General features: G+C 53.1%; 11 protein-coding genes across 11 annotated transcripts; 6 read left to right on the top strand and 5 right to left on the bottom strand.

The window, feature by feature from the left end:
- Positions 1 to 153: 153 nt before the first annotated feature.
- N7468_004460 (uncharacterized protein) lies at positions 154 to 1,072 on the bottom strand (the record flags this gene model as incomplete). The annotated part of the gene is made up of 2 exons (XM_058473757.1): positions 154 to 443; positions 532 to 1,072. Coding segments are annotated over 2 exons (831 nt in total), but the record flags the coding sequence as incomplete, so codon positions are not given.
- An 860-nt stretch (positions 1,073 to 1,932) lies between these two features.
- On the top strand, positions 1,933 to 2,610 carry N7468_004459 (transcriptional regulator family: Forkhead; the record flags this gene model as incomplete). The annotated part of the gene is made up of 1 exon (XM_058473756.1): positions 1,933 to 2,610. One exon carries the CDS (start codon positions 1,933 to 1,935, stop codon positions 2,608 to 2,610), a length of 678 nt encoding a protein of 225 aa, XP_058332759.1.
- A 4-nt stretch (positions 2,611 to 2,614) lies between these two features.
- On the top strand, positions 2,615 to 5,429 carry N7468_004458 (forkhead box transcription factor; the record flags this gene model as incomplete). Its single annotated transcript, XM_058473755.1, is given in 2 exon segments — positions 2,615 to 2,891; positions 2,902 to 5,429. The coding sequence occupies 2 exon segments, from the start codon at positions 2,615 to 2,617 to the stop codon at positions 5,427 to 5,429; spliced, it is 2,805 nt and encodes a 934-aa protein (XP_058332758.1).
- A 2,755-nt stretch (positions 5,430 to 8,184) lies between these two features.
- Positions 8,185 to 9,592, top strand: N7468_004457 (uncharacterized protein; the record flags this gene model as incomplete). Its single annotated transcript, XM_058473754.1, has 2 exons — positions 8,185 to 8,413; positions 8,481 to 9,592. 2 exons carry the CDS (start codon positions 8,185 to 8,187, stop codon positions 9,590 to 9,592), a joined length of 1,341 nt encoding a protein of 446 aa, XP_058332757.1.
- Positions 9,593 to 11,930: 2,338 nt separating this feature from the next.
- N7468_004456 (acid phosphatase DET1) lies at positions 11,931 to 13,648 on the bottom strand (the record flags this gene model as incomplete). Its single annotated transcript, XM_058473753.1, has 2 exons — positions 11,931 to 13,375; positions 13,423 to 13,648. The coding sequence occupies 2 exons, from the start codon at positions 13,646 to 13,648 to the stop codon at positions 11,931 to 11,933; spliced, it is 1,671 nt and encodes a 556-aa protein (XP_058332756.1).
- Positions 13,649 to 13,990: 342 nt separating this feature from the next.
- N7468_004455 (Dor1-like family protein) lies at positions 13,991 to 15,310 on the top strand (the record flags this gene model as incomplete). The annotated part of the gene is made up of 1 exon (XM_058473752.1): positions 13,991 to 15,310. The coding sequence occupies one exon, from the start codon at positions 13,991 to 13,993 to the stop codon at positions 15,308 to 15,310; it is 1,320 nt and encodes a 439-aa protein (XP_058332755.1).
- A 295-nt stretch (positions 15,311 to 15,605) lies between these two features.
- N7468_004454 (ELL-associated factor) lies at positions 15,606 to 16,818 on the top strand (the record flags this gene model as incomplete). Its single annotated transcript, XM_058473751.1, has 2 exons — positions 15,606 to 16,296; positions 16,364 to 16,818. The coding sequence occupies 2 exons, from the start codon at positions 15,606 to 15,608 to the stop codon at positions 16,816 to 16,818; spliced, it is 1,146 nt and encodes a 381-aa protein (XP_058332754.1).
- Positions 16,819 to 17,444: 626 nt separating this feature from the next.
- N7468_004453 (uncharacterized protein) lies at positions 17,445 to 18,893 on the top strand (the record flags this gene model as incomplete). Its single annotated transcript, XM_058473750.1, has 1 exon — positions 17,445 to 18,893. The coding sequence occupies one exon, from the start codon at positions 17,445 to 17,447 to the stop codon at positions 18,891 to 18,893; it is 1,449 nt and encodes a 482-aa protein (XP_058332753.1).
- A 1,743-nt stretch (positions 18,894 to 20,636) lies between these two features.
- N7468_004452 (uncharacterized protein) lies at positions 20,637 to 21,106 on the bottom strand (the record flags this gene model as incomplete). The annotated part of the gene is made up of 2 exons (XM_058473749.1): positions 20,637 to 20,666; positions 20,714 to 21,106. The coding sequence occupies 2 exons, from the start codon at positions 21,104 to 21,106 to the stop codon at positions 20,637 to 20,639; spliced, it is 423 nt and encodes a 140-aa protein (XP_058332752.1).
- A 973-nt stretch (positions 21,107 to 22,079) lies between these two features.
- Positions 22,080 to 23,162, bottom strand: N7468_004451 (dihydroneopterin aldolase; the record flags this gene model as incomplete). Its single annotated transcript, XM_058473748.1, has 2 exons — positions 22,080 to 22,268; positions 22,344 to 23,162. The coding sequence occupies 2 exons, from the start codon at positions 23,160 to 23,162 to the stop codon at positions 22,080 to 22,082; spliced, it is 1,008 nt and encodes a 335-aa protein (XP_058332751.1).
- A 663-nt stretch (positions 23,163 to 23,825) lies between these two features.
- On the bottom strand, positions 23,826 to 25,494 carry N7468_004450 (uncharacterized protein; the record flags this gene model as incomplete). The annotated part of the gene is made up of 7 exons (XM_058473747.1): positions 23,826 to 24,203; positions 24,255 to 24,351; positions 24,409 to 24,482; positions 24,873 to 25,036; positions 25,100 to 25,105; positions 25,159 to 25,287; positions 25,443 to 25,494. 7 exons carry the CDS (start codon positions 25,492 to 25,494, stop codon positions 23,826 to 23,828), a joined length of 900 nt encoding a protein of 299 aa, XP_058332750.1.
- Between the last annotated feature and the right edge of the window lie 400 nt (positions 25,495 to 25,894).

Here is a 25,894-nt window from a genome sequence, read left to right as displayed (position 1 = left end):
TGTCCTTTACTGGTACAACGAGCCTGTTTATCCTAGCTACGTCAATCATAATCAGGTATCGACATTACTGCTGCTTACTGCCTAGGTTAGTAGGCGCATGCTATCGTGCTTGAAATAGTAATATTTGGCTGCATATAACCAGTACTGATAGCATCATCGCGGTACTACCAAATCGCTCCGCAACACCCATTTCTCCCCTTTCGTCACCTCCGTACCTTCATGCAGCATACAATGATCCCCATGCCGATGGAACAGAGCCATCCCGACCTCCGGTGCCACAGATATCGGTGCAGGACTGCGATCAGCCCGTGTAGGCTCGGGATAAAATACCGTTTCACCCCCCGAGCAAGCTGTGAGATAGATAAGAAGAGTCCAAGTGGTGCGGGCCGGAGTAGCCCTGTTGGAGCCCTGGGGAAGGAAGGTCAAAGCATTTGACTCGTCATCTACAATCAAATCAACAAGAGTTCGCTTGCAAGCTTTCAGAAACCGTGTCTACGATTGAGGCCCAGAAGAACGATAGGATATACTTACAATGCTGCGCAAAGAATTGCCCCGGCGAATAGCGATAGATACGGATATTAGGATTCAAGCCCAACGGCTCCCCACCCCATACTTGCTGTGTTTTCCGCGCCGCTGCCTCCAACGGAAGCTCTCCACCATGCTCTTCCTCGCCCTCGCTAAAGCGGGTGGTGAGAAGCTCTTTCATTGCCGTCCCGCTCCATAGCATCTCTGCAAACCGGGCATCTTGGACCTGGAAGCGATCATTTACGCGCACTGCCTCATCTTTCTTGGGCTTTCCCGGCGTAGTAGTCAGTGGAAGGGATGCAAGAAACGAGGCATATGTTTTGCAGAGCGAGCCTGGGAGAAAGTTCCGAACCAGGTAGATCTGACCGGGGACTAGAGCTTCGAGGGCGAGGTCCTCGGCGGGGAGGAGGGGGCGTAGGGGTGGCCAGTTGGGGGTGGCGGGGCTCGGTGCTGAGGGGGGCCTTGGATTGGGGCTTCGGGTCTGACTTTTTGGCTTTGGGCATGCTGGTTTCGGGTTTGGGGGTTGCAGGCCGGTAGTCGAGGTCTGGACTAGCAAGCAGGTGCAGCCAGAGCGGGGGTGGTCTGCCGTCTGAGGGGGAGGGGTTGCGCGTAGTTTTTTGGGCTTTTCTTGTACTACGGCGGATTGGATTGGTCCTTAACCGATTTGCCCTATCAATGCAATTTGCTTTATACTTTTTTTTTATATTATAATTATCGACAGACAGTGATTTTGTCTCCGCAATCTGGATGGATCTTGCATTTGGGCCTCATGTTACCTGTTGTACATGAAGAAGGTGGAGCTCAGAGATGATCAAAGTTTGGCATTCGCATCCAGTTTGTACATCCCGAGGTTTCAAGCGGAGAAAAGCCCCCGACGCAGGATTCGGACTCCACCTAAACTATACATAGACTATGGTCCATGCTGTTGCACCTCTGCAGGATGATGGAAATCAGGCAGATTCCAGAAAGACCGGAGAGCCCAAGCGTGAGCTATCAGCTTGTCGATCGTTCGAATCGGTGAGGAACCAAGCACCCAATCTAGTGGAGCGAAACGATTGGGCGGGGCGGGAAGAAAATTTGATGGAGGATCGTCTGGTCCAGGGGAATAGCGGCGTCTTTTTTTTTCCTTGGGTGGTTTTTTTTTTTCCCTTTCTCTTCTTCGGGGCTTCCTTTGAAAAAGAAAACCCCTGGAATTCTAGAATACGATACTTTAAATTCAATCAATCTCGAATTCGGCCCCATTTACTATCCATCCCTACTTTCTTCCATGGATTGGACGCAAATCTCATAGATCTGGAGAAACGTGTACGGGCACGTGAATGGACCAACTGTGCAATCGGCCCTCACCGCCCGGCCCAGAGGGTGAGAACTTCAGCTTTTGCTTTCCCTTCGTATTTCTCCAGAGTCATGTCGTCGACCATGACGGCGCCAGCAGTGGGGCATCGTCCGCCTGATCCAGGTACCGATACGCCCATGCGCGACTATGGCGCCTCCCCAAATGACGCCTCGCCCCCCATCGAATCAAGGAGCGCCTCCGCAATCCGCGACATGCATAATTCTGCCCCAGCCTCGAAGGGCTCGCCCGCCACCCCGATTGAAATTAAAACAGAACCCTCAGAGAGCCAGGATTTCTCCCTACACCAACAGAAGGAGAAGAGCGCCCAATCGGCTGCCGGTGTGCTACTCGCTCAACTGCTCGGAAACCAATCCTCGACCTCGGCTTCCGCGTCAGGACAAACAGCCGGCGAAAAAACGGAACAACAGGATGCCAATTTGTTTGATTCACGCCACCAGCAGTCGGATGCGAACGCCCAGAATAATCTCTTTTTCGATCAGTCCTTCCAAGGAGACTCAGGCTCAGTACCAGGAGGAACGCAAGTGTCAAATGGTGGACAAATGGCTGATATCTTCGGAGGGCTGGGAAACTCTCCGCAAGACGCAAATGGTCTGGAACATCCCTCATCCGACGCAATGAACGCCCTGACCGATCCATTGAACTCGAAATCGGACATCGAGCCTTCTCTTCTCCCCGCTTTTGAGATGTCCGAGGGCCCAAAGAAATGCATTCGACGCTCTCCAGCATAATGAGATGGTAACAGCTGCTTATCTCCAGAATGGCGCCGATTTGTCTGCCCTGGGGTATCAGGATGGCAATGCTTCGGTTGCTGGCTCGGAGCCTCGAATCCAGGCGTTTGCGAAGCTAGAATTTGATGACGGCCATTTCTATGTCAACACCTATTCATTCATCCTGGGTCGAGATATCCGAGCTGCTCGCGCGGCCCACCAACGAGAGATTCATCACCGGCAGGCCGTGCGGAGCTCTCGGGCAAAGAGCTCAAGTGGCGGTAACTCCCATACCCGAAACCGTGTGAAGAGAGGAAAGCGCAGCCATCATGGGTAGTGTTGTCAGTGACCGCGGAGGTATCATGGGGTTTGACCCGGATGTGCCTCCACATCTCCCTGGTAGATTGAACGCTAGCCGAAGGTCTTCCAGGTCTTCAGTTGACGAATCTATGCCTACTCATGCGACTCCATCGCAACTACAAGCTCCTAGCAAGGATTACAATGCCCTTGCTATCGACTCTCTTCGAGACGGTCCAAAGCCTGTTGATGCTTTGGCCCTTCTCCCATCCCCAAGCTCTTGTCCTACTATTCCTATTCATCCCCCCACAACCATTGACGGAAATGCCGCTGGTCACCGCGGTATCTCGCGCCGACATGTGAAAATCGCGTACAACTTTGAGCGCAATTTATTCGAAATGGAAGTCACAGGCCGTAATGGCGCTTTCATTGGAGCTGACTGGCTCTCGCCAGGGCAGGTTCGTCCATTACACAGCGGGGATTACATCCAAATTGGTGGCGTTCGCATCCGCTTTCTTCTTCCAGACGTTCCAGTCGGAGAAACCGGAGCGGATCGTTTGGAAGAGCCACCGGCCGAAGAAGAAGATGTTGATCAAGGCTCTATCGATGCTGAACATGAGATTGATGATGAGATGGACAGAGACATGAGCGACAGTGAAAGTAGAGAGGCTTCTAAGAGCTCCAAGTTTGACTTGAAGAGCAAGGACGCCGACTCCAAGGCTGTTTCCTCTCTTGAGCCCGGGGATAATGGGCAGCCTGCCCGTCGGCGTGGCCCCGGTCGACCTCCCAAGGACGGTATCATGTCCAAGCGTGAAAGAGCGGAACTTGCACGCGAACAAAAGATGGCAGCCAAGCGCGAAGCTAATGGTGGTGTAACTCCACCTCCACCTCCGAAGCCCAAGGCTGGCAAGACTACGAAGGATTCTGTTGGCGCAGAGTCACCTCCGTCGTCAGTGAAGCCGGTAGACAAGAAGAAGTACACCAAGCGAAAGAAGGACAGCACCTCGATGGACGTACCTCTCCCTTCAACAGAGCCAGGTCAATTCTCAGAGCAGCGTACAGAGGAATACGTGAAACCGCCGCCAGTCAAGAAGCGCAAGCCCTCTCGTTCTCCGTCTCCGAATTACCCTCCAGAGTCTGCTTACACGCCGGAAGACTTGGCGAAACCGCCTTACAACTACGCTGTCCTTATTTTTGATGCGTTAACAGAGGCGGGCACTCCGATGACCTTGAAGCAGATATATCGGGCATTAAAGCTCAAGTACCCTTATTTCCGCTTCAAGTGTGAGACTGAGGGTTGGACGTCGAGTGTGCGGCATAACCTGAATGGCAACAATCATTTGTTCATGCATGCTGAGCGAGATGGCAAGGGTTGGTCCTGGCAACTTCGACCTGGCGCGTCAGTGGAGAAAGAGAAGAAGCGGAGGCCATCACCACCTCCTCCAGCGCAACCTATACCGCCGCAGCAGTCAGCGCCGCCGCCTCAATCCTATATGGGCCCTATGTCTCATTCTTATGCTCCTCCCGGTGGCCATCCGCCAATGCAGAGTCAACATCAACAATTCCAATTCCCATCTGTTCCATCTGCCAATTTCTCTGCACCGCCGCCGGCGACACCTCAGCATTCAAGCCCATATCCGCCTCAATCCACAGCTCCTCCGCCTGTGTCGGCTCCCGTTCCCACGCCTCCGGCGCAGGCCACCGCTCCTACGACTGCTCCACCTTCTGCTCCTGCTCCTCCCACTGCCCCCGTCCCTACACCTGCTCCAGCGTCTGCTCCCGCACCGGCACCGGCTTCTGCGTCAGCCCCCGTGCCAAGTACTGCTACTGCTCCTGCTTCTGCTCCTGCTCCTGCTCCCCCAGTCCCTACACCTGCCTCTTTTCCCATCCCAAGCACCATCCGCAACAATCTGCCCGCGGCTTTTGCAAAGACCGTTCCATCCACGTACACCTCCCCTTACGCTTCCAACCCTCCTCCGCCGCCTGCTCCGAGGCAGTCACAAGGGCCTCAGCCGAGTCAGGGAACACCTCAGCACCAATCTCCTTATTCCGCGCAAAAGCCGCCTACTCCTCAGGCACCACCACCTATCAATCCGCAACCGCAGGCCTACCACCCTCCTCCTGGAGCCCACTACCAACAGCCTCAGAGGCAACAGTCGGTTCAGTCTCAACCGCTTCATCAGCCACAGCCTCATTCTGTCCAGCACGCGCCGGCTCATAGTCAGCAACATCAGTCAATGCCGGTGTCAGCTCCGCCACCGCATGCACAGTCCCAACATATGCCTCCGCAAAACCATGTGCTCCAAGGGACCCCGGATGATAACTCATTCCTGCAGCGGGCAAACAAGGCCATCGACTCCTTCGAGACCGTTTTGATGGACGATTACGAAGACAAGAACTACATTCGAGAGGTCCTCCGGAGTGCGCGTGCCCGGGTTATAGGCAACGCTACAGAGAGTTCCTTCCCCGGTGGTGAGCCTAAAGATGAAGGTGTTATCATTGGCATCCTCCGCGACTTGGTCCAGAGGCTCAAGGAAGAATAAAAAGCATCTTGCTCAGGGAGCGGCATGTGTGGGCTCATCTCATCTTTCGTCTTTCGTCCTCCTTTGTGCCACGATTAATGAGCGGGTACCCCGGCGTTTTCTTTTATCTTTTTTGCATCTTGTTGACTGTTGGGTTGTAACCCGGTGGGCCGTTGCTATCCAGGGATATCTCTTACCGGAGGTTTTGTTCATTGGAGCATCAGGCACGCTCGACCGGGACGGATTGGGTCCTCTCTCTGATGACTTACCGAATACACGAGTCTATGCCTTTGTTTATGGGTTTTTTCCTTAATGATATCCCTCTGTTCTGGCAGGCGAGCGCCTGAACGTCTTTTCGAATTTCTTTCAGGCTTGCTACCTCTACTATTGTGTTCTTTGCCATTTTGAGAGTTTGCTCTTTGGGGAGGGCTCGGTAGCTCCCGAGCCTGCCTGTTCGTCTCTTCCCTTCTTTGTTTTAAACTTCCCGCCACCTAAGCGGTACACGGTTTCGAAACCAAAATCAAAAGCTAGCATGATAGAAATCCCACCGTTCTTCCACGGGGCAAATCAGGAACGCCGTAGGGCCGTAGGATTGGTAATTGCCCAACGCAATACTTAGTTATTCCAAGGAGTTTCACGCTGATACTCGGTTAGCGGCATGTATGTCGCTGGAAGTAGCTTACGTTCCATAACTAATCAAGGCTCACTCAGACCTCTCCCCTCGATCCGGTTCGTGCCTCCACCGCAAGAGGGGTGCGCCCGGAATGTTCCTGCTATGGCGGGGTTAAGGGACTGGAGTCTGCCCGACGGTGGATGTTGGGCCGAGTGTATCCGGTGAGAACACTTTCTCCACCGAAAAGGGGGGGGAATGGGACTAGTAGGAAAAGGTAACTTAGGTCGTGCGGGATTTAGACTTGTCGCTATTGTTTGGCCACGACTACCACCGGGGTTCCGACCGCAAAACAAGTACCACAAGGTCGAAGTAACTACAAGGTCGAAGGGGGGTTCTTCACGATCACAAGCACGGCGAGTTTTCTAGAAATTGGGCTACGGTGGATCACTAGTCACTGTCACTAGGGAGCCCTCCGTGAAGGCAGTAACGGCAAGTACGACAGGTACACTTTGTGGGACCTCCCCTAAATACTCACGAGTGAGGTGGTCCATAAGGGCTCGACCTCCGGGGGGGGGGCCAACCCACCGCGGCGAAGACACCAGGTGGTAATCCTAACCCAATAGGATCGGCCACCGCTACTCGCCCCGTCAAACACGCCTCCGGCATGACGCTATGCGGTCTGCAGGGATCGTCTCCAACTCTCTATGACTCAGAGGGTCGTGACAACTCAGCGGGGGTTCTCTGGCCCGTGGTTGTACGGGTGATGAGGGAGCGTGTGATCGTGAATGCGATTCGGTATTAATGTTCTTACGGATTCAATAGAGTGTATGTCTGGTAAGAGGAAAACATGATCCATGGGAAAGCTACTGAAGGCTGAAACCGCCCAGCCTTCCAGTCACTAGTACATCCTGCTGGGAACACTCCGTTCAACCGTACAATCCTTCCTACAGGCCAGACAGGCCGTAGACCAAGCAACGGGCTGGAATGTCTGTTGCAACGCTTAGACCCATCTTGTCCTTGTATCCTATGGCGGCCACGCTTAGTCAGGTGGAGCTTGCAGGAGTTCCATTTCTTTTCCATTTTTTCTTTTTTTTTTCTTACCTTTTTTTAGAATTTGCCCGTAGGAGTGACACGGGCGTTGCATCACCGGTTAGGGGGGGGGGCCCCATCGAGCCCTTCAATGAACTGGTGCACACGGAGCAGCTAGTGTTCTTGCCTCATGGCTGGAGGGTCGTCAGGAGGCGACTTTTCTTTCCCCCCCTACTTTCATTTCTTGTTGCTTGGTACCGGTGGTAATTTTTAGCAGCGTGTAGAGCTGAATGGGGAATCTCCATTTCCCCTTGTCTTTTCTCAATAGGACAGACGTTTCATCTCTACTTTGTAAGATCATCTATTCATCCCCATGAAATATCTGAATAATCCCAGCCCTTCTTCAACCTTCCTCGGGGTTCGGGTCTCGCAGTGAAACGGCCGTAACGTGTTCGCCGGGACCTGAAAATTTCAGTAGAAAAGTGGGCTAAAGCACCGAATCGAGTCGAGGCCGATACTTTACCGTTCGGTATTGTCACGCTCAACACACAACACCCTTTTCCCTTCCCTTTGCATCTCCTACTCCTTTACTCTTCTCCATCCCCCGTCTTCTCTTTTTCCTTCCAACGAGCTTTTCACTAAGTGTCGTTGCTGACCTCACGAGAGTGAGGTTCGCCTCTACGCGAGGGAATACCCCCCCCCCCAAAAATCTGGTCTCCCCAATTCTCACGATTGTCCGTTGTGTGCGCGCGCTTGTGATATCTTGAAGTCACCCTGCGAATCGTCCCCTTCGACTCAACCCTCCCCTCGAGGATTGACCTACAGGTTTACGACGATTCATCACGCTCCTTCTGTCTCATTTGTTGTTCGTTCAAGCCACAGTTGAAGTTCCCTCAATGTCATTCAACTAGAGACTTTCACTTCGATCATAAAAGAGCGACGCGCTCGTCGAGCAGCGCTCTACTTCCCCCAGGATCAGGGCGGCGCGGAGTCAGACGGTTCGTCTTACCTCTTGGATCTGCACTTGACGGCTTTGTTTCCGCAGCATTGGTGCTCATTTGACTCGCTCTATATATAGCATTCAAATTCGTCTTGCTCCACGTCCTGAACTGGTTTTTCCCTCATCTCTCCGAAATGCCGTCCTTCTTCGTTCCAGGCCACGGCCTGCCTCCCACTCCTCCTCACATCAACAGCGGTGGTCGCCTTGAAGAGCCATCCTTTTACCCGGTCGCCCATTCTGCCTTCCCGCCTAGATACCACCAGAGTGGTTGCGAGTTCATCGAGCAGTACTCCCAGTCCTTGTGCTACGCCAAACCCAACGCAATGAACTTGCACCCGGCTTCCCACCCGATGCATCCGGCCCGTGAGATGCACCCACTAGGACAGCAGCCCATCTATGGGCCTGTGACAAACGCCTTGCCGCCTATCAGGTCCAATGTTCAACTGCCCCCCCATGGAGAGTGCCATCCCCCCGCAGTACCGGCGTCAGGACCTGGCCGCAATGCAACAGGAGCAGCCTCGCAAGGAAGAGAAACCTGCCGGAGGAGTCGCCGCCCATCTGGATTACGAAATGGAACGCATGTCCGACTTCGTGGCGGAAATGACCCAGGGAATGTATGATCTGTACAACACCAAGCTTCACCTGCCAGATATTGACCTTGCGCGAAGCATCTCCCCAGGAACCGCGGTGACCTCTCAATTTCGGAAATATGTCTTTCAAATCCTGTCCTCTACCCGTCTGCCGAGCTCGACCATCTTACTGGGCCTTTTCTACCTGTCCAGCCGGATGCGACAGCTATCCAGCCAACGGGTCTACCACTCCGGTAGTGGTCAGATCTACCACATGCTAACTGTGGCTCTTCTCCTGGGAAGCAAGTTCTTGGATGACAACACCTTCCAGAACAAATCCTGGTCTGAAGTCAGCAACATTCCTGTGGCGGATCTGAACAAGATGGAATTGGAGTGGCTCTTTGCTTTTGACTGGAAGATACACGACCGAATCTACGAGCAGCAGGATGGATTCAACTTCTGGCGCTTACACTGGAAGAACTGGTCCAACAAGGCTAACGTGCGGGCCCAAGAGATCCGCACGCAGCCGTTGGCCCCTCTTGACACTAACGTTGTGCGCCACCAGAACGTTTCCAAACCCCTGATGTCCCCTGAAGGTCCTATTCCTCCTCAGTACCAGCGTAGTTCTCAAATCGAGAACTCCTGGCTTAACCCGGCAGCTTCTGAGTACTCGCCCCCATCCGCCCCCCACAGTGGTCCCAACACTCCGGACTACTATTCGGTCGGTCCCTGGGCCTACTCAAACCCGCCACCCCCGTACTCGCGATCTTGGATGCCTCCTTCGCAGTACCTTCCCACGTCGGCACCACGATCTCAGCCTCCGTCGTACCACCACACCCCAGCCTACGGCTTGCCCTTTGCTCAGAGTGTGTGGACCGGCCACGGCTCATCTTGTGGCTGCATGTACTGTGCCAAACATGTCGAGCATTACATGCAGAACATGTTTCCGGCCTTGCAGCCCATCGCTGCATAATGCGGCTCGGTTACTTTGAACTTTGCTACTTTATGACTCCGGGAGGGATTTTGACGACAACATTAGCCGTCAACGGCCTGGTCGTCTCTTGTCTTTATCGCATTGCGGCACTAGAATTTTCATCGCCTCATGATCAGGCGAGCTTGCATGGTTTTCTGTTTCTCTTCGACGATACCGTTGTCTTATTTCTTCTTGATCTGATTCGACGTTTACGCCCTCATCTTTGTTTTTGGACCCGCTGACTTTCGCCTCTGAGCGTTCGGCAATCCGCGTTCCCCCCTAAAAGTACTTTGTTCTGCGTTTGCTGGTTCGTGTCAGCTCAGCGAAAAACTCAAAAACACAAAAAAAAAAAGGAAAAAACGCTACCGCGGCGACATTAGCACACACCCTGCCAATCGGAACGCCTTCTGGACCTTGTTCTGAGGTTCGACGTTCTCCACAGGGTTACCCGGGTACTCATCATTCCGGTATTCCCACGGCTAGGACCGCAGTCACGACGATCACGAATTCCCAAAATCTGACCATTTGTTTATTACCCATGACTTCGGTTCATATCTTCGGTCCATTTCTTCTTTCTCTTCTCATTTTTTTTTCCGTGCTCGGCTTTACCTCTGGCTGTGATTACCCATAGATTGTTATTCTTTTCATGTTGGTATCTTATCTTGTTACCACTCCGAATTCCCCACGCTACAAACAGTTTCTGGCGTTTAATACTTCTACTTCTCTTCTCGTTACGTCTTCTTGGATTTTTCCAAACCCACTGAAACACCGAAATCGATCAAACAAACTCGTTTTGTCAGCGCATTGTCTTCGGCTTTCAATTCTTCGCAAACAGATCGACTTGCAATTTCTCTTCTTGATTCTTCTTCAAAATCGCATGGCGCAGGTGGAGCCAGATCTCGGTTCTGAACATCTACCGGCGACCCTCGAACGCCCGTGATTTTCTTCCAGTCTCTGACTGCTCTTGCTTTTTGAAGTGTTGTCTTTTTTGACTCGCTATCGCGCCAAGCGCATGGGATCGAGACAGCCTCTCAGGAGGCTGATGTATGTAGTATTGGTTTTCGTTTCCGATTCGATTTCCGATTGTCTTTTTTCTTCAAATGCTTTTGCCCTGGCGGCTCGTCGAGCATACGGTCCTCGATCCTTGATCCTTGCGCGATCGTGTACTCTACAAGGCCATTCTGGCAGAGCGCTGCTGCTCAATGGAGTCTAGCTCGTCAACCGCCAGGGGCCTCTGTCTTTCGATATGCTCTTTGAAGATTATTCGAACAAAAACAGAAAAAATATGACAAACTATTATCTTTGTCTTCTACATTGGTCACGCTGGTCTCTCGTAAACTGCTGGTGTTGAATATGGCAGCGTGCGACTCGCACTTTTTCTCTATCAACTGATGACTTAATGAACCCTGATTGTTGGTTGGATCAAACCGCTGTATACAAATTTTTGTCGAATACCCATCTCAATGAGACTACCTCCAATTCTCTGTAATGCTAGTGTGTGCTGCTCCCCTTTCTACACCCAAGCTTCTCTCGCCTAAACCACCACGCTAGATGTTCTAGGGCCCACTGTGACCATCCTACCCCAACGTTTAGTTTTCAGAATCGGGAAGAAGTAGAATGTTCCCAAGGGTCCTCTTGCGTACCTTGTTGGCGGTACACCAAGATCACCACCTAGCGATGCTTTATAGGAGGCGAAGTCATATGACTTCAGTTGCGTGGTCTAATGGTCATGATATCTCATTCACAGCGGAAGCAAGAGATCTGAGATGGTTCCCGGTTCGATCCCGGGCGCGACTAGTTTCCTCTTTCTTTTGAATTTGTTTTTTTTTTTTATCGTCGTAGGCTGCCTCAGTGGTGAGTCCGAGTAGACATGGAGGAAGGGCGTTGTTCAGAGTAGGATTTCGTTTTGTCCAATAAAATTCAAATTCAAGCTAAAGGTATTACGAGTTCTAGTATCTGAAATGGGCTTTTGTATGAGTGGTTCTCGTCTCATCTAATGGGAATAACACCTCGCGACTAAGTCTCCAGAATGGTGTGCAAAGTTCGTTTCTCAATTTCTCTAAACCAGTAGAAAACTGCAAAAACAAAACACGCCTGAGGATGCGTAGTGAAAGACCTGATCCCATCTATCTTATTAACCTTCAAACCTAGCATACTCGTAGTGCTGATGTATATTCGTTGCCAGTCGTAATATCTTCGTCGACGTATCAATTCATCAATACCAATGCTGCCTTCCAGCCACATCCAATCCTGCAGACGAGCGTAGACCGCAGAGCCCTCCAAATGAAAATGAGTAAAACACAGCATCCACTGCAGCTTCAATGAATCTGGTCCGATTTCAGTAGACGCTCCCGTGAATACTCTGATCCTCTTCCCGCTGCGCTTCCAGCGACAAGCTACTCGCTTCACGGCCTGGCTCGTCGGTATTCTGATCGCCTTCTGGGTGAGTATTGGAACTAGGGCCCGAATAGCCCGACTCAGGGGAATCAGAATGCGTCGAGGCGTCATCACCATCACCCAGAATATTAGCCATGCGCGGTGGGGGCAAGGAAACACTGGAGGAAGTATGGCGGTGGTGAGAAATATTGGTGTGGACATGGTAGTGGTTATGGTGGGTATGGTGATGGTGTGGACGTGAGCGCTTGGTACCTTCTCCCGGGGCTGCACTGAGCTCATCGTCGCCGTCTTCGCCGTGATCATGGCTGACTCGATCCGAGGCTAATCTGGAGTGGCCGTGGTTTCGATTCCTGCGGTGAGTGGTGTCATCGGTTTCGTCGTCGGAGGGAGCGAGACTGTTGGCGCCGCTCAGAGAGCCGCCGCCATCGCGACCGCCCAGATGCAGCAGTGCTAGTTGGAGATATGCACTTGAAGAAGATGAGCTGGGGTTGTGGAATAAATGGTCTTCGCTGTTCCTGTTGTGGTTCTTGCTTGGAAGGGCTGTCAGAGGAGGCCGTGACACCCTGTTAGCAGGTGAGTCTAGACTTGAATCGCCGGTTTGGGATGGCCTTTCTATATCTTTTGTCTCAAGAGATCGGGAACTGGGATCATCATTGTTGTTGTTGTTTGTAGATTGCTCGTTCGAATATTGTGTATCTTCCGGATTTGCAGGTGTTGTCGCTGACGCCGTCGAAGCTTGCGAAGCAGTGGCTGGTTTGCTGCCGTGGACAGTTATATCGCCTGCCTTACTTCGCGAAGTATCGGGACGCATCTGCTCAGCTAGCTTGTTACGTAGAGAGCGCTTGGATTCTGCTGATAAGCCGTGGTTGCACCCATCAGGACAACCGCCCCATCTTCTGCGGATCGGGACATGCTCTGTTGCGGGTGTCGAAGAAACCGGGCTTAACTCCTTTGACTCCTTTTCTATGTTCCTCTCGAGATCTCGTTCTTTCCGCAGATCGGACCAAGTCCGAAGCTTGTTCTGCAATGTATACTTGCCGTTATCCGGATTGTGCGTCAGAATCACGAACTCGCAATGGTTGATATTGCGGAGATCTTCAAAATACTCCACGCTCCAGTGATACCACTTCATGAGAAATACCCGCGTCATAAGTCCATGGGTTACCAGGACGCAGACGTTCGCAAAATCATCCTCCCCGAAAAGGCGCCACAGAGACTCGTTGAACCCACTGACTCGGTCGTATGCATCGGCCGCAGACTCGCCGTTAGGAATACGATAGAAGAAATGCCCATAATCCGCCCGCTCCATCCACATACGTTCCATTTCGGCAGAGCATGGCTGAAAGTTGCCAAAGTCCTGTTCCCGGAGGCGAGGTTCCTCGTACACTTTGATCGTATGTCTAGGAAACGGCGAGGGGGACGGAGAATCCGACGTAAGCGAATTGAGGATCCCTTCCGTAGTCTCTCTCGTCCGGCGATATGGAGAAGTAAAGAATGGAGAGTATCGTCCGGACGAAGAAGCTCACGAAGTCGCAAGCCAGCCTCGTGGGCCTGTCGGTGACCCTCTGAGGTAAGTTTCACTCGGTGATCGGGAGTAGTCTGGTGGATCTCGCGGTTCTTGTTGCCCTCTGATTGCGCATGGCGAATGAGAATGATCATCTGCAGGGTGACTCCCGGTCAGTCTCGGTTAATCCATGAAGCTCGCCTTCGAAGACTCACCCGTGGTTTCCCCATGGCTGCATAGAAGCGGACAATACCGGGGGGTTGCGGGGGAGGGGAAGCACAGGTAAGGCCAAGAGGCTATTGGAGAGCAAACGCAGAGATGAGCTCAAAGGACCAACGTAGTTCGAGTCCAAGACGGAGAAATGCCACATCCTCTCAACCTCCAGCAAGAAGGGAGAAAAGAAACAACAAGACCGTCGATGCTATGGCCGTTGGCCGCACGGACCAGGCCGGGCTCCAACCAGCGCGGTCACCACATCGGACTTTCCCTCGTCAACCATGACCGACTCATTGCTGGAGCTTCTCGCTCCACATCTCGAGACTCCCAGGGCGGATGACACGACCTCTCAGTATCTCAATCATCTTTCCACTCTCTCAATCCAGGATCTGCAGTCTACCGAGCTCCAGTCTCTCGCCCAATCCTCCCACTCGACCCTCCTCTCCCTCCAGGCACTGTCCAATCGATCTCACCGGTCATTTATTACCTCCGCCGACAATTTATCTTCTTTGCGCACGTCAATCCCACAATTGACGCGCGAGGCCCAGCAATTAAGAGATGCCATCCCCAAACTCGACGAGGCGGCGGTGGGCTTCTCCACCAAGTATAGCAAGATCACCGATAATCCGGCCCTGGAGCGCCGGAAGAAGGCGACGCAGTTAGCGCGCAATGTAGACCGACTGTCCGATATCTTGGAGCTCCCAAGTCTGCTCTCCACGGCTGTGTCCGCAGCATCAGCCAACTCGGGCGCGGGCGCCTCCTCCACCACTTACTCCTCTGCTCTCGACTTACACGCCCACATCAAGCGCTTGCAAACACTATACCCCGACTCCCCTCTAATCCAAGATGTTGCCTCTCAGGCCGAGGATGCGATGAAAGAAATGACGTCCAATCTGATTGCAGGCCTCCGCGCACAAAACCTACGGCTTGCAGCCGGTATGCGGACCGTTGGATGGCTGCGTCGAGTTGCTCCGGACTTGGAACTGTTACAAGGAGATGGATCGTCAGGAACGGGAGAAGGAGCGCTGGGCGCCATTTTCCTGATCTGCCGACTGGCTCATCTTGTGTCAACCTTAGAAGCATTAGATCCACTCCGGGAACTTGCAGACCAAGAAACGCAACGCAGGGTGGATGCGAAACAGAAGTCCGAGTCTTGGTCAGATGGACAACAGACGGACCGTTATTTGAAACGATACATCGAAATCTTCCGCGAGCAAAGTTTTGCCATTGTTTCCCTATACAAGAACATATTCGCCACCGAGCAGTCCGAGTCTACTGATTCCAGCCAGAAGGCGAAGGACCCTCTGCAGAACAGACCCTCTGCCCTTGCGACCTTCCCCATGCACTTGGTTCAGCTGCTTACGGATACGATGCGGGCATATCTGCCTAATGTTCGAGATCGGAGCTCCCGCGAAAGCCTGTTAACGCAGCTGCTATACTGCGCGGCCAGTTTGGGGCGTCTTGGGGGCGACTTTGGAATGATTCTGACCGAGCTGAGCGGGGAAGAAGAGATGGAGTACGAATGGGAAGAGGTGATGCGGAAACACCGAGCGTTGGCCGGCCGTTTGGAACAATTAACAAGTCGCGTGGCTGCGCACTAGTCGGCGCTAAATTCACATGTATATAATCCAATCTATATAAATGATTCCCATCAGTTGCAAGGCCTCCAAAGAAAGTCTGCCAAGCTCCGATTAATCATGGGCCCAGAACGGGTCTCCGCCCCTGTTCCCCGTGTTTTGGGCCTTGTGGAACTCTCTTTCATCCAACACCAGTCAACTTTCATGCCCCCGGAACATTCTCCTTATATCCTGAGCTAACGCCCTTTCCTCTCGATCTTAATCTCTCTCCCTCGCAGTATCTCGTTCTGCGCCATCACTCGAGTCCTTTCTCGGCGCCATGGCCGCCCCCACGCTGGTTGATCCGACCAAGCAGGCTGAATACCCCATTGTCCTCGGCGACCGCCTGTTGAACGCTGGGACCAATCGATTGGTCAACATCAATTACAACTACAAAGCCAAGCATGCAACTTCACAGCAATGCTCTACCGTTACCCCCTCCCAGTCGCGCGGCGTGTACGACCTGACCGTCACTGATAAGGCCCCGAGCGCCGATCATACTGTGACGTATACCTACAAGGGCACCGAGGACCCGGACCATGAACGTGACTCCTATGTGCTAGTGTGGAATCCAGATGACAAAGTCTTTGTGCTCGAGCCCGTATCGGCTAAATGGAATTTCAACCTGCGATCAGCGCCCGGGAAGACGGAGAAGCAGGTGCGGGAGCAGTACGAGCAACTGCGGCTAACCCACGAGGACGAGACCACATCTGGCGACGATCGTAACGCAGGAAATACCAGTGACGACGAGGGGGCAGCAGATGACAGCAATCCCTATGATTTTCGACACTTCTTCGCCAAGCCCGGGGCTCAAATCGCTAAACCCGCCTCTGGCAACAGCACTCCGGAACCAATCCACACCAGCAAAGCTAATACTCCGGTTATGCCTGCATCCAAACCGGCTCCAAAGCCAATGGCCCGGCCCAAGAAGCAAGCGAATCCTTTCCGCGAGACAAAGAAAACCCCCCCGAGTAGCTGCCAAGCCAAATCCTCCCAAGCATGCCGCTGCAAGCTCTGGGCGGCTCGATCCACCACCAGACCAGGAAGAGACCCGGTCGACTCTGTCCGATGCAGAGACAGGTTCCGGCTCGCAGCAGACCGTCCAATCTCCGAATTCGAATCTCATCATCGATGGTGACCTTATCATCGATATGGGATCGCCTAAGGCTCGGCCCGCATTTAACATCAACCCTGCTTTCTTCTCCTCCAATAATACTCCCAAAGACGAGGAAGAGGACGAGGAAGAGGAGGATTACATGGAGGATTTCCGTCTCCCTTCTCCCGCCAGAACTCAGCAGGCCCAGGAGCCTGCCCCAGCTCCTGCTCCTGCCCCCACCGATGAGGGCGAGGAGTTCGAGGAGGATCCACTTGCGGCAGAGATGGAGGCGGCTTTCGAAGAGGCGGCTTTCGAAGAGAGCCAGCAATACTCTCACAATACCTCGAATCATTACGTGCAAAGTGATGATGAGAGTGAGGTGAGCGAGGAGGAGTGACGCCTCACAACAACTTGGCAGGAACGCATTTTGCGGTTTCTACTTTCCCTAATATTTGCATGTTAGCGTGGCGCTGGGGTGCAGCACCCAAGATACCAAAGTCCCATATCAATTTTAATGAAATCTTGATACATTCTGGAGCGTGTTTTGTCTTGGTAGTATCCAATTTACAATCTCGGGGCTCGAACCCCTTATTCGATGTTTCTTGGTCGTGGTATGGATGCCACAATTACTTCGTGTATATGTCCGCAATAAAATCATAAAAAAAAAGGCAAAGGGCCGTCTCCCCGGATCGCAATGGATGGAAACCTCCTTAGGTCCCTTTCAAATTCACTTTGCTTTCCGAGGCCTGATCTGTACAATTGAGCGCTACCAGCAAGTGTGCCATCAGCCTCACGGGAGTTGCGACCAGCGTGACTAATCACATGACTTCATCCATGGATTCAATGCCGGAATCGTTGAACTTCGCGAGTGCGCCGGCGCGCTTGCTTCATTCACTACCTGCCATGCTGCCGGCTTGAAATGACTCTCTATTCCTAGCGCAGCAACCCGTCCCGTTTCGAGTCTCATCATAAATTTTCCCCCGTGCACAACCAGGCCCCTTCGTCCCTCCGTTTGGTCTTCAAATGGAGTCCACAGCTCCGCCGGCGAAGAAGCACCTGCCTGGCCAGCCGAACCCTGTGGTCGCCGAAGCCGAGCAAAAATGGCTGTTCACAGACGACGAGCTCGAGCGCACGCCCTCGCACGCAGATAAGATCGATCGTGAAAAGGAGGACTACATCCGGCATCGCTCCGTGGAGTTCATCTGGCAGGTCAGCATGATGCTTAAGATGCCGCCACAAACGTCCATGACCGCAACGATCTTCATGCATCGGTTCCTTATGCGCTATTCATTGCGTGGACATTACCCAGAACAGGGCGGAGACTTGATGCATCCGAAGGTTATCGCTGCGGTGGCATTGTTTGTGGCGTTCAAGGTGGACGAGACCATGCGGCGGATGAAAGACTTCATCGTGGCTTGCTGCCGTGTTGCGATGAAGAAGGCAGATATGGTTGTTGACGAGCAATCAAAGGATTACTGGAGATGGCGCGATCTGATCCTGCAGAACGAGAGTGTTATGCTGGAGTACCTCTGCTTCGACCTGCAGCTGGAGTCCCCATATCGCATTGTGTGGGAATACGCCTGTTTCCTCAATGTCCCTGACCACAGACCCCTCCGAAACGCCACCCAGGCATTCCTCAACGACTCCACCTATACCGTCCTCTGCCTGCAATTCCCCCAGCGCGTGATCGCCGCAGCTGCGCTCTACGCCGCAGCCCGCCATTGCAAAGTCTCTTTCCCCGACGACGACAAGGGCCGGCCATGGTGGGACCAGATCGACGTCCGCTTCGAAGATATCACCAAAGCCTGCAAACTGATCATCAAGATCTACGAGAGAGTCCAACAGAACCTGAGCAAGGGCTTCCCGAGCTTCAACGCCGGAGATGTGGTGGACCTGAATGACCCGACACGTCTGTTCCACACAAACCCTGCCTCCCAGGACTACCACCCATCTTCCCATTCTTCAAATCTCACCCCCGCCCCCGATTCCCCTGCACACAATGGGCGGAAACGCTCCCGCGAGCCAGACTCCCTGGGCCCAGAGACATCCCATGCCTCTCCCGCCCCTCTCTCGCACTCTCATTCTCACCCCTCATTAAACGGTGGACGCTCGCCCAAGCGCCAGCGCACCTTATCCCCTACATCTAATGCAGGCTCTTCTGCTCCTGCTCCGGCGTCTCAGCCGCGCATCCCAACGCGAGCACTAGGCTCTGTGCCTTCACGGCCTATCCCTGGCAGCAAGCCGCAAGACTCTAATCATGAAAATACTCCAAACCAGCCGAAAGAGGAAGTTAGCACCGAAGAAGGCGAGGTGTCTGATGACAAGTCCGTTGCTGCCAAGCCGGTTGATACTAAACCTGCTGATGCCAGACCAGGTGGGACAGAGCCCGTCGATAACAGGCCCGCTGATCCTCCTGCTCGGGATGATTCTCATGATAATGACGGCGGGGGTAGCGAGGAGGGCGAAATTTAAAGCGTGTCTCCTGTTCTTACGAGTATCTTCATTAGGTTGCTTGGGTGGCCAAAGTCATAGCATGATCTAGCATAGGGAGTTTCGCTGAGGGCGTTTTATTTTTCAGGTTTGTCGAAGGTTTGATGCAATGCAATTCACGGGACTTTTTTTTAAGATCCAAGGCTTCTCTCTATCTTGACTAGGAATACAAAAGCAAAAATGAAAGCTAGCAATAACTCCAGCCCGGAATGTAGGTCTTGCAGGAAGTAGATATGCTAGTCAGAGGCGCAAGAGTATACAGAGCCACTGAGAAAGTCGAAGCAATCGGAAGACGCAGCATGCCAAAGGACGTCGGCTAGAAAACAAAACAAAATAGGTGAGGGATAAGAGAGATGACACCAGAACTCCAAGGCTGTTCAAGCCGCTGCCATAAAGAGGATAGGTGATTGTGGCTGAGACGCCATTCTAAAATCCGGCAGTGACACCCACGCCATGGTCAAGCAGGCTGCTTGAAGCAACGAAGCTGAAGCCACCGAACGGATCAGAATCCCCCCGGGGTGTGACCGCTGATACCAGTAGACATAGCACGCGAGGCTGATTGTCCATCACTGAAATCGCCGAAGCCAGAAGCCATAGTCGGGCTAAGAGGGAGATTGGTAAAATCAACGGAGAAATTCTCCGCAAGCGCAGGGTCGGTCACGATGGGCTGGATAGGTGGCTCGAGTTCACGACGCTCGAGGGCAGCCCAGTCGATCTTGCGGAAGAAGCGATGCTGCTTGATGGTGACCAAATCCTTGGGCATGTGGTAGCCCAGACGCTTGGAGGGTTCCTTGCGAAGCAGGCGAGTGAGGAGGTCTTTCGCATCGGGTCCCAGGAAATACGGCATGGCGATCTTCTGCTTGACGATTTTCTCGCGCAGCTTGGCATGATTGTTTGCGCGAAAGGGAGGAGAGCCGGTGAGGAGGTCGAAGCCTAGAGCGCCTAGAGACCACCAGTCGCAGGCTTTGCCGTAAGGTCGGCCTTGGATGACTTCGGGCGCCATGTACTCGATCGTACCAAGTGAAGAGTTGCAGCGGTCATCATCACTGAGAGCAATCTTGCTCAGGCCGAAGTCTGTGAGAAGCAAGTGGCCGTGGCTGTCGAGGAGGCAGTTCTCGGGTTTGAGATCACGGTAAAGCACACCGACGTTCTGGTGGAGGTGCTCGAGAGCGAGGACCATTTCGGCCATGTAGAAAGCTGCTGTCTCTTCCTCAAACATCCGTTCCATGGCAAGGTGGTGGAATAGTTCACCGCCCTGTGCGTATTCGAGGATAAGATAGAGCTTTTCGTGGTCCTGGAAAGCGTAGAATAATTTGACCACGAATGCGTGTCGGTTGACGCTTTCCAAAACCATGCGTTCCGTTTTTGTCTGCTCCACGAGCTTCTTGTGTACGGTTAGGGATGCCTTGCGGAACTGCTTCTGCGCATAAGAGCTTGCCTGTGGCAACATGGCGCACAAGCAGAACAGTCCCGAAAGAGCCCTTGCCAAGACATAGAATAGGCTGAAAGTCGTCGGCAGTCATTTTGCGGCAGAGTTGACTTCGCTTTTCATCGCCAGCGGGGGCGACTCCTGTGCTGCTGACTTGAACGGGGCCGTCTTCTCGCACGGCATCGGCGCTAACGAAGTCGTGGTCGAGAGGCACCTCGTAGCTAGTGAGAACCTCAGTTTGATCGCTGTTATCGGAGTACACGCTAGCATTGCTGGGGGTCTCAGAACATGCCCCATTAGTACCTAGGGCGGGAGTTCCCGAGAGGCTGAGCGCATCGAGCTGGAGCTTCAACGCACTAACGCTATTTCCTACAACAGGGTGAACAGAGGGACTTCCACAGACGGAGGTAGCGGGTATAGAGCTCGTAGTCGAAAAGTCGGAGTCCTCATCGGCTGAGGCTAATGGTGTGAAGCCACGCACGGTCGAGAGCGCCGGATCTACCTGGCCGACCTGCTTCTTCTTGTTCTTCTTTCGACGTTGCGGCTTTACCGGTAGCAGGTTTGGCTTGAATGCAGGTGACACCATGGCACTATTGCCATTGGTTCTATCGTTGGCCATCTGCTTACGCGGCAATTGCTGGTCCCCCATGTGGACGTCCGAGACATGATGATTGGTCGGAAAATCCGCGCAGGACAAGGCGCTGTCAGCCTGTGGGGTGAAAACATCACCCACAGAGAGGTCGTCCTGGTGTTCAGAAGAGTCCATAACGCCCAGAGAGGTATGCGCACTGGTAGAGCTGTTCCGGTCTCGCCAATGGAAAGGTCTAGTCTCGACCGTTGTCTTCGCGAGAGTGTCGTGCAAAGTATTGCTCCGGTAGGCAATTGCTCACGCGCAGGGAATCAAATTGGTAAATCGTCTCTCGAGGCAATACGGCCGGCGTTACTACGTTACTATTCACAAAAATCCGTGAGCTTCATTTTGCGACGTTTGTAGAGGGGTAGTGAATGGAGGGGTAATTTGAGCGTATTTTGTGCCTTGACAAGTTTGACGCCCCACTTGCGATATTGATGGGAAACCCAGGAGTACGTGCAAGCACCTACCTTGAATTATCAAGCAAGGAATCCGATCCCTTCTTTAATTTGGTCCACGCCAAATCAAAAGTTCCCTGAGCAGGTTTACCGTCCGCCCTTCTTCAGGACGGACCTGGGACCCCTACACAAAACACCTGGCCTGCCGTGGGGTCAAATGCCAAGGTTGGCCAAGCGAGGCCGGGAGAAGCTGACACGCTGAGGTCACTTGAGGTGCGAGGCACGTTGGGGGCCTGGAAGATTAAGTTGCGGTTGGCCAGGCAGCTGGACAAAGGGATAGAGGCAACTGAAGAGGGCGCAGACAGGTACATAGAGAGCTGGAAAGATGTTTCGTAAGAGGCGAAGAGTAATAAAGCTGAACTTAGGGTCCACAAGGTGGGAATGGAAGTGAAAGTCAAGGGCAAGAAATTCACGGTCTTCAGGCGGAAATCCGGGGAGCCCACTAAGCCCAATCCGGTATTCACGTGTTGGTTTCACATGCGACGCCATTGGATAGGATTCGCCCTGTTTTCATTTTCTTTTCGGTGGTTTTATTGTCTATGAGGGTTTCGAGGGCCTAGGTATGTCCTATGGTCCAATATTTAGTACACACTTGAGGTAATTGCGGCAATGTTGGTTCCTGCAGCGATCTCCGATCGCCATGCACAACATCACCGTGCCTCGTTCTGGAAGAATGTCCGCGATCGGGTGATCTCGACGCCCGATCCCTCCACAAATGCCAGCGCACTTGGTTTTTCCGCATGTACCGTCACATGTTCGTTTCCAAAGTCTACAGTCACGATGCGCGCTATGAACGCTACCAGAGACTCTACGCTTAGGAATGAAGTCTCGTCAACTTTCTGGAATGGGCTGTTAGCATAGGAATATGTATGTTGTTGGGGGTGGTGGGGGTGGTATAGACATGATATACGTACCTCCGCTACAGCTCTCGTCACTTCCTGATAGGTCTCAAGAACTCTCGCAAAGTGCGCAGCGCCAGTAAACACAAGTGACACGATCACAGCCTGCTTCTCAAGCCGCTCGTGCGGGTTCACCCCTAGTACAGGATAGCAGCGTATACCGTCGATTCGAAATTCCTCCTCGATAACGATCAGCGTTCGCTGCTCTGCCCCGCTCTTCTCAGCCGGGCACCCCCATGCTGTGACGTTACGATACTTCAATCCCTCAGAAGCTCGCAAGATAGCTTTGGGCAAGTGCAACGTAACTTCGCACCTGTCGGCTGTGATCGTCCACTCAGAACCAGTAATGTGGCTATTACTGATTGTGCCGACAGTCTGAGCCTGCGCCAGCGCACTGTCATGTAACAGATCGAATGCAGCACTCGCGATTATACTCGCCGTAATCCGGGGATTCTGGCCGGCAGCTTCAGCCTTGAACTCCTCGTACTCGATCCCTGCTATACTAGCTGTCTGATGGCGTGGCGTGTCATGCTTAGCAAGGTCTGATTCAATTCGTCGGTATAGTTTGCCGTAGTCCAAAGTCAGGGAGACGTCGTCTGCAGCGGCCGCGGCGACGGTAGAGGAATATGTGAGCTTCAACGTAGCGGTGCAGGGCTGCGATTTGCCAAGTCTATGCCATGCCTCGGGGGCTGGGGAGAGGGGAAGCTGGATGCCGCGAAGTTGGACGCTGTCAAGGAATTCTGGAGCTGGGGCGGTTGGTGTGTAGTCTAGGGAAGTAGGCACATAGAGGGCGGGACCCCGGGTCGAGCTTGCACCCGATTGATTGATCGACATCTTCAATATGTCTCCTGGTATGAATTGCCTCCTATGACTTGGTTGAAAGGGGAGGGCTAAAACCCGCAAAGGGTGGGGTGAAGCTAGGGAAGTTTTTAGGCGGGGTTGAGCCGCTGATCGGCACTAAAAGTAAGGTTTGGGCACGTAACTCTATCGATCTACGTAGCACGCTATCCCGTCCCCTTGTAAACATGGGTGTATCTGGGTAAATCTCTTGAATTCTGTCGATAAGATCTGTCGTTTGATACTATGGTCATAGAACGCATCATCGCTAGAAGCAAACTGACTGTTTTACCAGAGTCGGGCCTTGGCCTCAGGAATATGAGAACCAGAAAGCTTAACACAGGGCAATAGAAAAGCACAAAGAACTAGCATGGACGATCCGGGAATTCCAGGTTGGAAGGGAATTAGCATCAACCGGCGCCCGGTCGGTGGAGATGAGATGAGGATAAAAAAACACACACAGCGCATTGTCCGTAATTTCGCAGAATCCAGAAAAGAACACTAAAAAGGCCGCGCTAACCCTCGGAAGATGAAAAGAAGATTCATGGTACCATAAAGCTCATACGATACGGAAAGGGTATTCGGGAACTGAACAGAGGAACGGAAACAGAAGGCGAAATGTCGAAAAAGGCATTCACCCAGGAAGAAGGGTCAGGCCATTTACCAGTAGCGGCGGTCATATCCAACGTATTCGCCACGCGGGGGGGTGCGAGGCCGGCCATAAGGAGCGCGCGCCGCAAGGTATGGGTCATCATAGTGACGGGGAGGTGGGGGAGGATAAGGATCATCGTAAGGACGACGAGGGGGGGGGGAATCCTCAATCCGAGGTCGCGGGGGAGTGCGACGTCCATAGGCATCCCGGGAGTCATAGTAGTCCCGGCGGATAGGGATGGGCGAACGCTCACGATAATGGTCCCGGGGGCTGTATCCTCGAGGGGTGAACCGGCGGTCATATTCATCCATGGGGTACGGGCCACGGCGAGGAGAACGAGAACGGTAGGCAGGCTCCCGGTAAGCGCGATCTTCAAAATTTTGGATCTGGAATTGTTTAGGATGTCTCCGGGCGGGTCCTGGAAATTGGATTCTTACGTCGGCAGTGCAAGTCACCCGTGCGCCTTTGAAGTCTCGCTGGTCGAGCTTCTCCACGGCGGTCTTGAGGTCGTTGCCCGTTTCAAACTCCACAAACCTTGTTTCCAATGTTAATTCAATCTGGCCGTGGTGGACCTCTGATGGTCAAACCTACCCTTTGCCTTGCTCGCGACCGGTTTCAGAGTAGACCACGTCCAATCCAGATAGACGGGCAAAGTCTTTCAGATCCTAAAGGCTTGATGAGTCCAGATTCCGGGAAAAGTATGACGTGTCGATGTGATCCAGGTAGAATGGGGAAAGGGGGGTGGAATTCTACGTCCGGACATGGGGGAGATGGATATCCGATGTGGCCAAGAGAGACGGAAGTGGAGTTGAGTCCCCGGGCAATGGTCGCGCTTCAGCTGCTGCGGTCTTGAAAGAAGGAAGGAACTTCACAGGACGAGGGACCAAACAAGGTTTGGCCACAGCACCAGGACCGATAGTGCAAAGGGTCCTTGGGCTCTAGGTACCAAGTATCAAGACTAATGACCTAGCCGAGGACCAGGGAATATGAAGGGCAGAGAAGGCCGAGCAAAGGAATCCGGGCAATTTTTAGGGCGGGAAGGGTTAGCTACTCACCTGCCAACTCGTTTCGGGGAGACCAGAAATCTGCATCCGATAGATGGTTCGGCGTGGGCGCGGAGGAGCGGGGCGATCTGGGTTAGGACCGGGGAAGGTCTCCTTGCGGCGGGGACCACGAGCAAACTGCACCGTCAGGCGTTCACCCTTGAAGTCACTGCCATCTGTGTATCTTGTGAGCTAAGAGTATTGGGTTACGGAGGTTCGCCATTGCGGAAGACACGTACGGAAGGCTGAGGGGTTGATTAGCAAAATTCCATACAAAATGATTGCTGGTCTGACATACCAGGCACAACATCGCGGGCATCCATGGCATCTTCATATTCGATAAAGCCGAAGCCATTCATAAGCTTGATCTCGGTTATCTTGCCAGATCCATGGGCGCTGAAGTGTTCTTCGACGTCGTTCTTGGTGACTAGTTGAGTAAAAAAGGTGTCAGCGACGTGAAAGAAAGGAGATCTCTGTTATCATCCAGGGCGGGTCTAAGCAACCCTGGGGGGGGGGTTCGGGGTAACATCAGACGCCACGCGCGACGAGAGCGCATGAGATCCAGGAGCTGTGCAAGCATACCGTTGCGGGGAAGATTCCCGAGATACAGACGGGTGGAAGAAACCTCCGTCATTGTTCAGGGACGTTGAAGGACCGAGACACAACGGAAAACCTTAAGGGAAGTCGTGGCCAAAGAAAAGTCCCAGAGCGATCGGAAAGCCGTGGAACACGGCCAAATCAGGGAAGACGGTGATGATGGGCAGTTCGGCTGAGAGAAGGGCGGAGTGGGAGCTTTCCCAGGTTTCTCGCGCACATCCACTTGGGCATCAAACACGGAGGTCAGCTTGATGAGATGGGGGAAGCAAGAATCCTTTGGGAAGAGGGGAAAAAGAAGAAGGAGTACTACACAGTGGCGGTGGAAGATAAAACCTGGGTTTTCTGGCCGCCTCACTTTGGTTTTTCGTTTTTCTTTGCTTTTGTTTTTCTGGCGTATCCACGTGGTCCACCACCGTTTCAGGTGGACGGAGAAGCGC

This window comes from Penicillium chermesinum (assembly GCF_028974085.1).
Source record: "Penicillium chermesinum strain IBT 19713 chromosome Unknown utg000003l:1.0-5111272.0:1.0-5115320.0, whole genome shotgun sequence".
Lineage (NCBI taxonomy): Eukaryota > Fungi > Ascomycota > Eurotiomycetes > Eurotiales > Aspergillaceae > Penicillium > Penicillium chermesinum.
Note: the sequence above shows the minus strand (reverse complement) of the source record. Positions and strands in the feature narration are given on the sequence as shown.